This window comes from Hypomesus transpacificus, chromosome 12 (genome assembly GCF_021917145.1).
Source record: "Hypomesus transpacificus isolate Combined female chromosome 12, fHypTra1, whole genome shotgun sequence".
In the NCBI taxonomy this organism is placed as follows: domain Eukaryota; kingdom Metazoa; phylum Chordata; class Actinopteri; order Osmeriformes; family Osmeridae; genus Hypomesus; species Hypomesus transpacificus.
Window position 1 is genome coordinate 9400593 of NC_061071.1, and position 13944 is coordinate 9414536.

Genomic DNA, 13944 nt, shown 5'->3' on the forward strand with positions numbered 1-13944 from the left:
CCCGGCACCCTCCAGGCTTGGTGTAAATCTGTCTGAATGGGAGGGTGGCCAGATATATCTACCAGAGCAAAGAAAGAGCTTGCAGATTCGTCTGGTTCCCACGCGAGTCTATCATTCCACTTCTTAGTTGTACGTCAAAGGTAAACATTGAGGTACGGTAGCATGGTAAATCCATCCAAAATGGCAGTTGAATAAAAAGCATCAATACTGTGTGTGTCTTATCCCCTGTCATTCAGTCAGGTCAAAGTGTGACAGCGGTGATTGAAAAGGTCCATGTTAATTTACACTGTCAATGTAAAAGTTCCTTTTTGAGAGACGAGGCAATTTACCAGCAGACTAGAAGCAGGATTTTCAAGGCAAAGAAGGTCACAGTACCTCTCTAACAGTGTCATGCAAATCACAGTAGGAGATAGTCAGAAAATAGAAGACATCTCCTTTCACTCATGATCATTTCTCTTCTAAACATTTCTTGGCCTGCAGAGTGGAACTTCATTATTATGTAGAAGAGGCTCCTTTAATCACTGGTTGATCCCTGTTCAGGTACGTGGCCCAGTACACCAGGTTAAACGTTCCAAAGAGAACGGGAAACACTATCCGGGACATCTTGTCAATCTTGCTCACGCTGTTGTAGGTCTTCTTGGGATCGGGTAGCTTGGTCTCGGCTGACTTCAGCTGGACGGAGGTGCTGTTGGAGATGGTGGAGATGGAGACGTCCTTTGTGATGTTGGGTGTGTAGTTCACTCCTGCCGAGCACACGTTGTTGGGCTTCTTCGACAGCACCATGGGGTCTCTCTTCTATGGACGGACAAACAGAAAAAGGAAAGCTGACTAAAGTCCTTAGGCTTAAGGTCCCTACCGATGTCAAGAAACCACTGAAACGTCCCCACCAATAACTAGCAGTAGAGCTGGGCTAGTTTTAGCATAGGGTGATAAAAATGTTTGACACCCCAATGTTCAAACCAAACCTACATTCTTGGTTGATATTGACATTTAAATCATATTTACATAAACTGAAGCCCCACCAACCCCACGGCATTAAGACAGTTGATCAGTCAGTTGATTATTTGGGAGTAGCTCATCGGTAGAGCATTTGACAGCAAATCATGATGTTGCAGCTTCAAATCCCCACCCCCCCACCATGTGCCATAAGTTGCTTTGAATAAAAGTGTCTGCTTGATCCATCAACTGTTCCATGATTGTTCTGGATCCACGCATGCCAGTCTTGTGTGTTTCTAAGAGCTTACCTTGGGGTGTTGCTGTGCCTCCATGGCCTTCTTACCGTCCCAGGCCCAGCTTCTCTTGGTGAAGTAGTTGACGGTAGCAAACTCGATGAGGGCGGAGAACACGAAGGCGTAGCAGACGGCGATGAACCAGTCCATGGCCGTAGCGTAGGCCACCTTGGGGAGGGAGTTACGGGCGCTGATGCTGAGGGTGGTCATGGTCAGCACGGTCGTCACTCCTGGAGCAAAACGACGCGTGGGAGGCGATGGAAGAAAGAAAACAATTACTGGGGTTGTGTCGCGTTTGTGTTGCGTTTGTGTGGTTGTGACCACACTAGCTGGCCGGCTAGAATCAGGCAGGGTGTCCTGTGACACTGTCCTGTGGGGGAGGAGGGGGTTGGGGTGTACTAACCTGATTTAAACACACCTGACTTAGTAATGAACTGTTTACTGAGGTTAATTAGGTTAGTTTCAAGTGAACAGCCATGTGGGGGGGGGGGGGGGGGGGGGGTTTCCAGGGTTTGGCAGCACGATGAGTGGTGCTGTAGGTACTAACCAAAGACAGTCCTGGCAGGTACAGACTCCCGGTTCAACCAGAAGGACACCTGGGAGAGGATGACTGTCATGAAGCAAGGCATGTACGTCTGGATAACGAAGTAACCGATCTTCCTCTTCAGGTAGAAGTGGGCCATCATGACGGTGTACTGACCTGCAGGGGACAGCAGGACGTCAGGCTGGGGAGTCGCACAGCAACACATTAGTGTGACCTAGCAACTAGGGTATTAGGGTCTCGAGGAATATTAGACATTATCAGAATAGTTTACTTGAATGTTTAGTTTCAGCTCAAGGAATTATCTTGTTGCTATCTCAGTACATCTCTTTTGAGCACAGTGTATGGATAATGCCAGCAATCTACAACAACAATTTCTTTTTTTTCCTTGTTAATATTTTGATCATCTCACTATAAATGTTATATGATTATGTGCTGTGAGTTTCACACTCAAAAAAGTGTCGGTTACAACATCATTCTTGACGGTAAAACAGAAATGGTTGAGAGAGAGAAAAAAACATAATATCCTGTTAACCAACTGAAGATTGCATTTGAAGCTTTTAAAAAAATCCTCTCAAGCCTTCCTCTGACAGCACTGATAAACTATAGAAAATCCACTGATGACTGCTGCTTTCTCCAGGCAAAATCGGATTTTTGTATCTCACTAATCCCTTGTCACAATCTGCCTCCTGCCCATCACTTCTACCAGGGCTGGGCTCAGTTCATCCCACTCACTCTGCTCGGACTCATCAGGCAGACACACACACACACTCCCTTTCACACACACACGCACGCACACAATCTCCAGCCGCAGAGATTCCCGCTCCTGCTAATCACAAGGATCTGGTGGGATGGAGGGGGGTTGACGGGTCCCCACAAGAAGCTCACGATTCTGTCCGCTCAGGGCATACCGCCGCCAGCCTGCCTCCAGCCGAGCTACGCCTCCTCCCTGGAGCCCTGACGCACCCATGACTCCCGACCCTCGGCTCTGCCTTCTCGCTGGCCCGACCCATCGTCCGGGGGAACCCTGGACCCTGCTGCCCTTGATGCATGGAGCCCAGTGAGACTCGAACAGGAACGAACATGTTCATTTGGTGGATTTTACTGCAAGGATTTTGGAGCGTTTATGGGGAACTTCCTTTTATTTCGGAGAATAATGCAGCCATGTTGGTCAATTGGTGAGTACCAGGACGGCAGAGTATTAGAACGACTTGGTGGGGTGAATTAAACCGCTCGGTGGATAAACAGTGTTTTTTAAATACTTTTGAAACGCGTTAATTTTGCTCTGTCACAGTTTGGGTTCACAAGTAAAAAATCAACAAATGCGAAACTATAAATTAAAATAAAAACATTTCCTCGTATGCATCGTTATTTGAAGTCTTTCTAGATGACTCCATAAAAAAAAAATGATTGAAGTGTTTTTAAACCTGTATCTCGCTACTAAAGAGTAAAGGCAACCTTTGCAGGTTTGAGTATTTTTGGCCAGGCTGATACATCTGGCATCCAAGGAGGATGTCATGTCCCTAAACTGAGGCCTGCTAATCTCCTCTTGATTTAGAAGAGAGAGATTGTTCCTCAGATTAGGGCTGCTAATTCAAGAACCTACAACTACCCAACTGTCTCTGGGCTCAGCAAGCTCCACAGACCTGGCAGCCAACCAGACGGCCGACCTGCTGTCTTAGCCTGACCTCGTACCACCTTTTCCCCCCGCCAACGCGCTGGAGTGTGGGAGCTCTGCTCCAGCACCAGGGTGCAGCAGGGTACAGTTGGCAGTGAGAGCCAGGGGACACATCAGACTAAACTGTTTGTGCATGACAGGGCTTACTGAATACAGCAACTGACTTAGAAGGCCAAACAACCAGGGTTTACAGCAGTCGGTATCTGTGACCTGCGGGTACTGCAGAAATCTCTGGTATCTAGGAGTTAAACCATCGTCTCTGGGCCTGTTTCAGCTCTGAACAATGGAGGGGGAATCCATAAAAACCGGGCCGCAGACGACAGCTGAAGAGTATTACAGTTCCATTTTTACATAAGGGAATTAAGCAGATGTCTTTCAGTCCCACGTGTCACTGCCAAAACGTCCAATCCCTACGGGATCTGTGATGTCATCTGCTTATGCAAAACGGACGGGGGCAGTCCTGTAGGATTAACCCCATCTTTCCTGGGACTTGGGGAGGGGAGCCGGCCTGTTTCACTTCCAGGCCGGGCCTACAGAGACAGCTGCCGTTCTACAGGGGAGCCCACACTTATTCATGTTTAGGGCCTTGTATTTAAGGATCTTGTATCTTAGGTTCTTACATCGTAGAATAGTATATTGTAATGACTTGTGTATCTTTCAATCTCGTATCTTGAGCAAGAAAACCTCCCTCCCTCCAGTAGCATCCTAGCCCGTTCAAGTTGGGGGGAGGTGTGTGTTGGTAGATGGTGTGAAAGTGAGACAGGTTGGGGAGTGTGTTAGGCAGGTTGGGGGAAGTAGTTGGGGACTGTGGGAGGCAGGTCGAGGAGTATGTGACAGGAAAGTGTGAGACAGGAATGTGTGAGACCGCAGTGTGTGAGACAGTGTGTGTGTAAGCAGTGTGTGTGTGCCAGGAGTGTGTGAGACAGGTTGAGGAGTGTCTGAGACAGGTTGAGGAGTGTGTGAGACAGTGTGTGTGTGACAGTGTGTGCGTGCCAGGAGTGTGTGTGACAGGTTGAGGAGTGTCGGAGACAGTGTGTGCGTGGCACCTCTGCTGGTATGGATGTCCTCGGTGCCGGCAGTCTGGCCAATCAGATGGTACTGGTTGAGCCGTGAGCCATCCTCCGCCACCACCACTGACTTGGCCGCACCCTGCGTCCACGTGTACACCACCTCCGAGACAGGGTAGGCATCTGGACACGAGAGAGACAGAGACACAGTCACCAAACTTTCTGACTAGCAGGACCTCAAATATGCAATTTATTAATGACCTTCCTGACCTACAAAACCTGAAAGGTACGTTCCGAGCTCTGACAAAATCAGACACACTTCCACATTCAGACAGTGATGCTGAATAGCGTTTCAGCAAGTTGTAACATTTGTTTTTGCAGATGTTTTTGTTGTTAGAGACCTTTTGTGCATACATACTATCACTACAAACTAGTACCAGTGAGGTGTCATAGATTATCGAGGAAATCAATTTAGGAAATCAGCGTTTGGCAGATGATCTGAAGATCTGAAGTGCAGATGTAGTTGTTTATATTAGCAACATGTCCAGTTAATCTAGTGGTGTGGGATTGGAGTTGACAGGCCGTCTGTGTGGCCGTACATCTGACCCTGTCGTCTATCCGAATTCTGGCTGACCCAAAGGCACGGGTCAGATTCTACAAACCACATTCGGATAACGGGAAAGATAAACACATCACCCCTCCACACACACACAGCTAAATCACCCCCACAGTTATGGCCTATGGTCTCTCTGTGTTGATTTTACAGCACAAGATCCTACATTTCATGCTCCACTTTATTTTCCACCGTGAAAAGTGATGATCTGTTGAGACCTTCTGGCTGCCCCACCCTGTCCCAATCCGTCCATACACTTGCTCTCACACACCCATGGAAACACCCGTCCACACTATCCCTCTGAGATTTAGCCCTGATCCCAGCCTTGACTATGGGTTATTAACCTTAATCAGGGCAGACACACACACGCAAACTGGACCACAGTCTGAATTAATGCTGCAGACTGTGGACAGGTATCCTGTAAGTCTGCAACACAGAAATTTGGTATATTGTCATCCTTGTTTCTGAATTTGTTCAATTTTGTACTATATTGTACCATTTTCCAAGATGAGGGTGCTGGCACATAGGGTCTGAGAGGGTGTGAATCCTGCCTGTGCATGAGTTTGGTCATTGAAAAGTGGTTTGATCTGAGCCAGTCAAACAAAGTGAATACAATTTATTTTAGTTGAGAAGGAGAATGTGTAGGCGTGGCTCTGCACTGGCGCCACAGGGGAGAACGGAGAACAGTTCCTTAACTTTTGAAGATGGGCTGTATGTGAAATACAAAAGGCAGAGTGAAGACAAGAAAACAAAGAAATACGTGAGTCTGAAAGAAAGAGATGAGAGATGTGGAGAACCAGAGAGAGAACGAGTGAGAGGAGGGAAAGGGAGAGAGGGAGAGGGAGAAGAAAGAGAGGAAGGGAGAGAGTGGAGGAGGAGAGAGGGAGAGGGAATGTGTGAGTCATTTTGTTCAAGGCAACACTGTACCAATCGTCTTCATCATTTTGATGTAGATATTTTTTTTCTCCCCAAAAGAAAAAAAATAACTGTGGATGAAAGAATAACTTGTTTTATCCCCTGATGAAAAAGTATATTTTCGCTCTGTGAAGAAAATAATATGAAATAGGTACATCTCCAGATTTCCATGGACGACAGTACTGCTTCTCCACTGCAGTCTCAGAGAGCAGGGTCGGCAAGAAGTAGAGCGACTGAGAGAAAGAGACTCTAATGTGCACATTACCTAGACAACTTCAAAAAACACTGGAACATTATGGCCTGCATGGCTGCTCACTGTTGAACTTATATCAGGAAAGGACAGCTTGGTATTGCTGGAGCCACAGCTAAACACAAACGAGGATGATTATGAAACAAGAGCACAGTCTATCATTATTTGGTAGAACAGCTAAGAGACTTGGCACCCAGAACACATCAGGGGTGCCAACTTTATATTGGGACCTGACACAACTTACAGTGAGCTCTTTCTAAGCTAAAAATAACACTTATTTTACATTGGTTTAAGTAGGATGAAGTATAGTCAGGAGAAAGTAAAATGAGGCTATTATTCTGGCACATATTTAAACAGAGCATATATGAAGGTATTTACGGTTTGCAAACCAATAAATAAATTGTTGGGAGTAGCGGCGGTTGAACTTTTCAAGTAATCTACAATCTAACATGATGTCCTGCCCTCGCCATGTCAGCGCCTCTTTCAAATCGTCTCAACCACAACAGGCTTAAATACAATTAAAGCCCAATTATTGTAAGAAATAAAACGTTCAACACTATTAACTATTATCTTTCCGTTTTTAACGCCAACACACACATTAAAAGTCAAAGGAATAGCATCCCAAGACCTATTTCAGGTCTAATCTCCATTCTATTCATAGTCTATGGTGTGACAACTGAGCCTAAAACACCCCTTGAACACAGGGCTGTGTCCTGGTCTACAGGTTAGGGTATTTCTGTCTCTCTCAGGACCTAATACAACACTTCCAATGATCCTGAGCTAACAGGATGAAACGTTTAACCTAAAACCTCCATGTGACATCACACACACACGCACGCAATGCTCCGCTGCGCGCACACACACAGCCCAAATCCTCTTACACCTTGGAGTGTGTGGAGTCTTGGTTCCCCTTTGACTATGACCCGTAATCAAACGCTGGAAAGACTTGAGGACTGGCATGTTAGCTTCATGCAGGCCCAGCAAACGCTGCAGGTCACCCCTGCTTCTCCTCAGGCTGTGGGCCACAAGGCAGCGCATGTACCCATTTATAGTGAACATACAAAATCTGTACATTTTAAACACACTTCTAACTGTGTAGAAAAAGATAAATCTAATGAAAATCTATTAAGCTCTCACTTAATGCATTTCAAGTAGATTAAGAGATATTATTTTCCTGCTTGGTTATACGGTATCAAAGCCAATCCCACCAGGTGTAAAAATAAACTTTGACCCGCTGCCCTCGTTTTCAGAAGCAGGTATTCAGAATGACGGAACAAGCGCTGTGTCCTCTCTGCTAAAACAAATACTGTCCTCCAAGAGAAAGACATTCTTTTAGAGCTATTTCAGTGTTGTGTGGTCAATATGTTGTATCAGTATCATATAAAATGCGGATTGTTTATTACTTATTTCTTAATCGACATGGAGAGATTGTGTGGTCGTGGTGGTTTCTATTCTTACAGTCTGAAGGTATGTTTGCTGGGTTCGGCTGTGTTTTAGTCATGGAGGGAAGGGGGTGGTGGGGTGTGGGGTACTCACAGCTTCCAAACTTCAAGGGACATGCATGGGCATCCATAGGAAAGTCTTCCAGTTGCATGGGGCATTCTGCTGCTATGGTTAACCTGGAGCATTTGCACAAGGTCAAAGGGTTGGGGTTAGCTTACCATCATCATCATCACGACTATCATCATCCATTCTTATATTCAGCCTGACATCCGAAAACAAAAGCTTATTTTAAATTGTTGTAATCTCATGTCTTCCTGATTTCCTGGTCTGATAGCTCAGAACAGAGGATTATAAAGATGACACTGCCATCTTGTGGTCATGTTCAACTCAACCTCCTTCATGAATGCTTATTTTATCCTGGAACATAACAGTTCTGAGAGGAGGGAAAATGCACCCAAACAAGCGGTGATAAATCATGATAAAAGACGGCATGTATATGAAGGCCTTCTCTGGCCCCTGAGGACCACCTGGATGCAGGTTGTCTCCACATCGGCGTGTAAATATCCAACTGAATCGCCTCGCTTCTTGTGTGCGAAATAGCTGAGGGATTTCAGCTTGGGTTGATATATCAAGTCAGAAACACAGTCAACTGAGTTTGCTGTTGGATGTTAGATGATCCAGTCAGGGTGTTGGTTCAGGCAGAGAGAGAGAGAGAGAGGGAGAGAGGGAGAGAGGGGAGAGAGAGAGAGAGAGAGAGAGAGAGAGAGAGAGAGAGAGAGAGAGAGAGAGAGAGAGAGAGAGAGAGAGAGAGAGCGAGAGAGAGGTGGGGGGAGAAAGAGAGAGATAGGGATGTAGAGGAACTGCCTCCTTCCTGTGGCTGGAACAAGACAAGCTGCGCAGAATAGAAACGTTCTCATCTAGATCAGACAGAATTCATGTATTCAACAACAAGGAAGTAAGAAACCACATGCATTTCCCATGGCGGTTAATAAGACGATGCTATTCTACTTCTTTGGATGGACTGGATGTTTTTTTGATGAGGGCTACCCTGAATGTAGTACTGCACCGTGCGCCAGCATGAGACACATGGTCACAGAGGTGTGGGGCATACCGGGAGCGGTACTAGCATGATGTTGGAGTAGGCAGCAGTACTACAACGTGTCTTTTTACATAACACTTTGAGTTTGACATCACTATTGAGGTACTATTGAGCTACTTGCACTGATTACACACAGCGTTGTAGAGGAAGATGCTGGAATTCCTGGAAATATGCTTTCCAGGAAAAAGTAGAACTTGCTCAGAAAAATTGGGAAATGTCCATGGGCTAATGTTTTTTATCAAACAGGGTGAGAACGCAATCACATTTAGTCATTATCTTGCTAGAAAGAAAGAGTCTGCCCCCCCCAACCCCCTCGCTTCCCCCCCCCCCCCCTCCCCACGTACATGAATATTGCGAGGCAGAGGCAGAGCATGCTGTAAATCTAGGTAGTGCCTAATCTCTTTTCCTGGTAATGGCAGTGCATTAAGAGAGACTGTAGTAAAAGCAAAAGATTAAAAGCCACATCCTGATGTTTCATTTCCCGATAGTCGTCTGGGTTCTGTTACATTTTCAGACTGTGTATTCTGTGAATCTGTACTTCCTCATTCAAAAGCCTGACCCAATCACCCTGATGAGAATAAGACAGTAGGCCATGTGGAGGCCTGTATTGGGATTCTTTTTCTTATATGTATGTATGGGATGTGCCCCATTGAATTTAGTTTCTAGATGTTTTCTGTGAAGTTTGGTGGTTAATTATCTTATATATAAAATATTTGCAAAACTATGCAAGCTGTGAATGCAAAATCATGCAACCCAAAACATATTTTTGAGGTTAACAACCTTATAATTTCATCCATATAGTAGAAGACAGTGCCTTAGGCCGTAACTCTAGAGAAGTTACTGAAGTATTGTACAACCTTAACTACAAGCCAAGCAACTGGTTCAACTACATTACCCAGAAGGCCTTGAGGCAGGGTGGTTAACGACTAGCTAGATCTTGGTAGCTTTCTCATCTCATGTCTCATGCTGGTATGTAACTGCTACGTCAGCTCGCCAAAATTGATTTAGACGCGGCATTGACGCACCTCATAGTGTAGAGTAGAGTCCCATCATCCTTTAGTCTCAGCAGCTTGTTGGGCGTGGTCATGTTGTGGGCGATGGACTTCTTGCCGTTGAGGAAGAAGGTGTCAGGAGTCCAGATGTTGCTGGCCAGCAGGTTGTTTAGAGCCAGCATCTCCATGGGGCCCTTGAAGCAAAGACGCTCATCCTTCCAGCTCTGACGGAAAAACACATCAATGGTGTATTCCTGGGATGGGGAGAGAGAGAGAGAGAGAGAGAGAGAGAGAGAGAGAGAGAGAGAGAGAGAGAGAGAGAGAGAGAGAGAGAGAGAGAGAGAGAGAGACAGAGACAGAGACAGAGACAGAGACAGAGACAGAGAGAGAGAGAGAGAGAGAGAGAGACAGAGACAGAGACAGAGACAGAGAGAGACAGAGAGAGAGAGAGAGAGAGAGAGAGAGAGAGAGAGAGAGAGATGGGGGGAAAAGAAAGAGAAAGAGAGAAAGAAATAGAGATAAAGAGAAAAAAAGATCATGCTATTGATTCTGGGTATAACATCTGCAGGCACATATCTATGATGCATGAGGTAGTGTGCTGTGTGAGACATGGAATCCTATATTAGACTCGGCAAGTGAGAAGCTACAGCAAATATGCAGCCAAATAACTAACCCACTCAAATGTCTGCACTGTTTTGTATGTTTGTGTGACTATGGTGTTTTTTTGTTTTGTCTTGTTTTTTTGGTTGTTGTGGTAGAATGTTACGTAAAGGTGGGGTTAGTATTAAATGAACTCACCATCTCAGTGTCTGAAACTGGGCCGAAGCTCGTGACAAATATATTTGTTTTGATCTCTGTGACATTTTCTGTGGACAGAATGAAGGTTTTAGTTTGTTGAAAGGATGAGGGATCATGATAAAGTCACGACTAATCAGAGATCATTCAGTGTTTCTTTTCCGACTGCTTCGCCTCATCTCCATATCTCGAGGATTGAAACACCACTCAGGAAGCCAGTCCTCCAACTGCCTGCCCCTTCATTCACGAGGAATGAATGCACTGCGTTTGTACTCTTTGATTGAGGACAGGACAAAATGAAAGAGAAGCCAAGAGGCAACAAAGGAACGTGAAGACCAAGGATGGAACAGAAAGCTTCTCTTAGATACAAAATCGGACAAAAAAAAGGTTATAAAATAATATATATATTTAATCTTTGAGTGTTCACTCAGTGGCTTCTCTCCTCTCAGAATAGCACCCAGCCTTTCAAGGTTATTTTCTGTAGATATTAGAGAGTGGAGGAGAAGGCTCTTTTAATGTGCAGAATCGAATGCTGCAAAACCAGCCGTTTTCTCCTGCAATTGATTGCATATGATTTGCTCTCTGAGGTGTCTTCCATTTCAGTAGCCGTATTGGAAAACCTCTTTTCTTTCTCCCACCTGGTAGCCTAGCTATTATGCCCAATCACAAATTATAAAAGAGCTTTGGTAGGATAGAAATGCACCCAAAGCAGTTCCTCTCTGTCTCTCACATTGCAACACAAAAAATCCCAGGCCTAATTCACTTACATAAATCCACCCTCTCATTTTTCATAAAACAATAGTTCAACAGCACCTTGCAGGAGAGGCAGAATCTTTGGAAATCCCACCATGAAATAATGGATTCAAGGGAAACCAAACCAGAGCAAACCATGGGAAACAACCCAAGCTGAAATTCCTCTGAGTGCGTGAATGTATCTGTGCCGTGACCTCCTTCCACAGCCCTCTGTGGCTCTGTGTATCATCTGATTGCTGTCTCCGCGTACCTCCTAGCCCTGGCCTTAGACGGTTGTCGTAGCCATCCAGCAGCCCATCCAGGATCCTGGTGAACACGGTGATGCTGTCATTGTTCTCCGCCTCCTTCAGCGCCTCCGACGTTGTTATGGAAACCCTGGAATAGAGTTTTAGGGGGGCTAATTACAGATTGTCGTGTAATGACTCTGCATTGAATGTCTATTAAGCAATGAGAAAATTCAGATTTGCTGAATGTGAGGGAAAGCAAGCATTACTGAAGGATAATATATTCTACCATAGGTTCAGCAAAGGAGGAGTTAGAACCTGTTACTCTGCAGTTTATATTTGCATGCTAATGCATGGTTGTGGAAGTTTTACTTACTTCACAAGGCATGTCATGCACACCAGCAGAACAGAGAGAAACATGTTTTGTGGTGCTGAGACTTTCCTCATTTTGTGTAAAAGTTCTGGAAAAAAACAACAACAAAGTTGTAGATTAGTAGTCATTTTCCTCCTCCAAACGCAACACGTATGTACTACATAATAGGCCACATTATTCAAATCGAATTGCATTTGTACAGCCCTGTTTATAGATGCCCATTTAATTTCATCTAAACCTCCCGAAGACTCTCAAAGAAGAAGACAAATGCCAGGGGGAAAGTCCCAAGGAAACTCAACATTTTTTACAAAGCCTTGGGAGAAGCAAGTCAGCGAGGGATCCCCTCCTCCATATTCTGTCCAAATCCATCCAGTCTTACTTCACACAATACATTAACACTACCTAACCTGGTACACAACACATCATATCACACAGGACAATCGTCAGTCCCCTGGATAAAACGTTTGTTTCAGAGTCTTGATATGGCCAAAAGGCATTCCTCTTTTTGGTATATACAGAAATGGTCCTTGAACGTGTCCCTTGCCGATAGACTACACCAGACACCTCATTGCACCAGAATACATATCTCAGTCAATCTCAGTTTGCTGCAACTGTAGTCGTAGCCTAGTAGCCAACTGTGAGCTTTACTGCGTAGGAATTCACAGGCTGAGCAATACCATTCAATGGTAACCCTCCTTCCCTCAACCGCCCCCCCCCACCTCTCAAAAAAAGAAAAGAAAACGGTACCTTCATGCAGAGGGAATCCCAACTAGAGAAGTCACAGAACACATTTGGGTACCTGAATTGAGAGCCGTCATCTTCGGTTCGATGTCAGTTCAAGTGGGGTTCAAAACCCGCAACAATGGGAGTCAAGGAATGTCGAGTGAGTCGAGAGGCAGTCTACTCGGATCTACCACCGCAGGCAGTCTGGAGGACAGTGTACTGGACTGATATGCATCAATGACTTCCCACTCATATAGCAACGCTGCTTCTTGTCCTACACCCTTCGCATGTTCTTGAGAGGCGCTTATATCCTACTTGCTCGTGATAGCGTTCGTCCGCTGATGTCAGAACCGACAATTCGCTTAATCAAGCACACTTCTCACCTAGACACTACGAACATCGTTGCATGTAAGCTATGCTAGCGCGACGATTTCAGAAATTATTTTTCCACCGCTTTCCAGCTGTATTTTTATTTTTTTTTATCTTTTTTTCACAGCGGTCAATCGGAGATCCGTTCTTAGCCTATCACACCTGGACTCCACGTGCAGGCTCCAAGCTCCGCTAACCTAATTCAAAGTAAAAGTCACCATTGCTCTCTCAAGTATTGTGCTAGTACCGTAGCCTACACCCAAACCGAACCTCAGGTTCGACGCCTTCGTGCAGAATGAGGGTCATGATTTTCCGATCCCTTAGTTACACCCCAAAATCCCAGCGAGACCATAAACCACATGCCTTTACGCCTGTCTACGGGGTCTTCGTGAACGCGTGATCTGCCAGCGAGATTAATGATCTCTATGTCCTGCCCTTGAATAAAGCTCCTGTTTTGACATTGAGCCGACTTAATTGATGATTGCCTACAGCGTGAAAGTCCCATCAATTAGAACAATACAACCAGCGAGGCTTGTGCAATTCATGTCCTCCTTAGCATTTGCGCATTCAAAATAGATGTGTAATTCGTTCAATAATAATATGCGTAAAAAAGGTATTTGAAAAATACATAAATGAACAAATTAGCTAAACATTTGCATAACAAAGTCGTACTAGCATGCCGATTGCCATAAGAGGGAACTCGAACTCCATATTTTATGTGAGCCATGCTACTTAATCACAATGCACTTACTCCAACTGGTAATAACATCTCCTCATGAATTGGGTTACATCACACCTAACCGTATAGACTTATAATTACCCGGCGATTTATACATTAGATATCCTTATGTGTTGCGGCAATGAAAGTCTGACATAGAATGATAGACTAACATTAGACCTATTCCATTTATTGTAGTTTCAGCACCACATAGTGTCTGTT

The 13944-nt window shown here is 45.0% G+C and overlaps 1 protein-coding gene across 1 annotated transcript; it reads right to left on the reverse strand.

The window, feature by feature from the left end:
• Positions 1-495: 495 nt before the first annotated feature.
• On the reverse strand, positions 496-13035 carry LOC124474928 (gamma-aminobutyric acid receptor subunit alpha-5-like). Its single transcript, XM_047031393.1, has 11 exons — positions 13019-13035; positions 12660-12681; positions 12315-12319; positions 11566-11690; positions 10566-10633; positions 9801-10021; positions 7770-7852; positions 4495-4638; positions 1777-1929; positions 1245-1459; positions 496-795 (listed from the first exon to the last, which is right to left on the reverse strand). Exons 1-11 carry the CDS (start codon positions 13033-13035, stop codon positions 496-498), a joined length of 1353 nt encoding a protein of 450 aa, XP_046887349.1.
• Positions 13036-13944: the final 909 nt, after the last annotated feature.

Bases quoted from the DNA above. Each gene is read 5' to 3' on its own strand.
- LOC124474928 (XM_047031393.1), bottom strand. The intron at 1,930-4,494 runs GTGCCACGCACA...TGTCCCCTGCAG, and splicing joins GGACATCCATACCAGCAGAG to GTCAGTACACCGTCATGATG. The intron at 1,460-1,776 runs GTTAGTACCTAC...GTTTTGCTCCAG, and splicing joins ACCTGCCAGGACTGTCTTTG to GAGTGACGACCGTGCTGACC.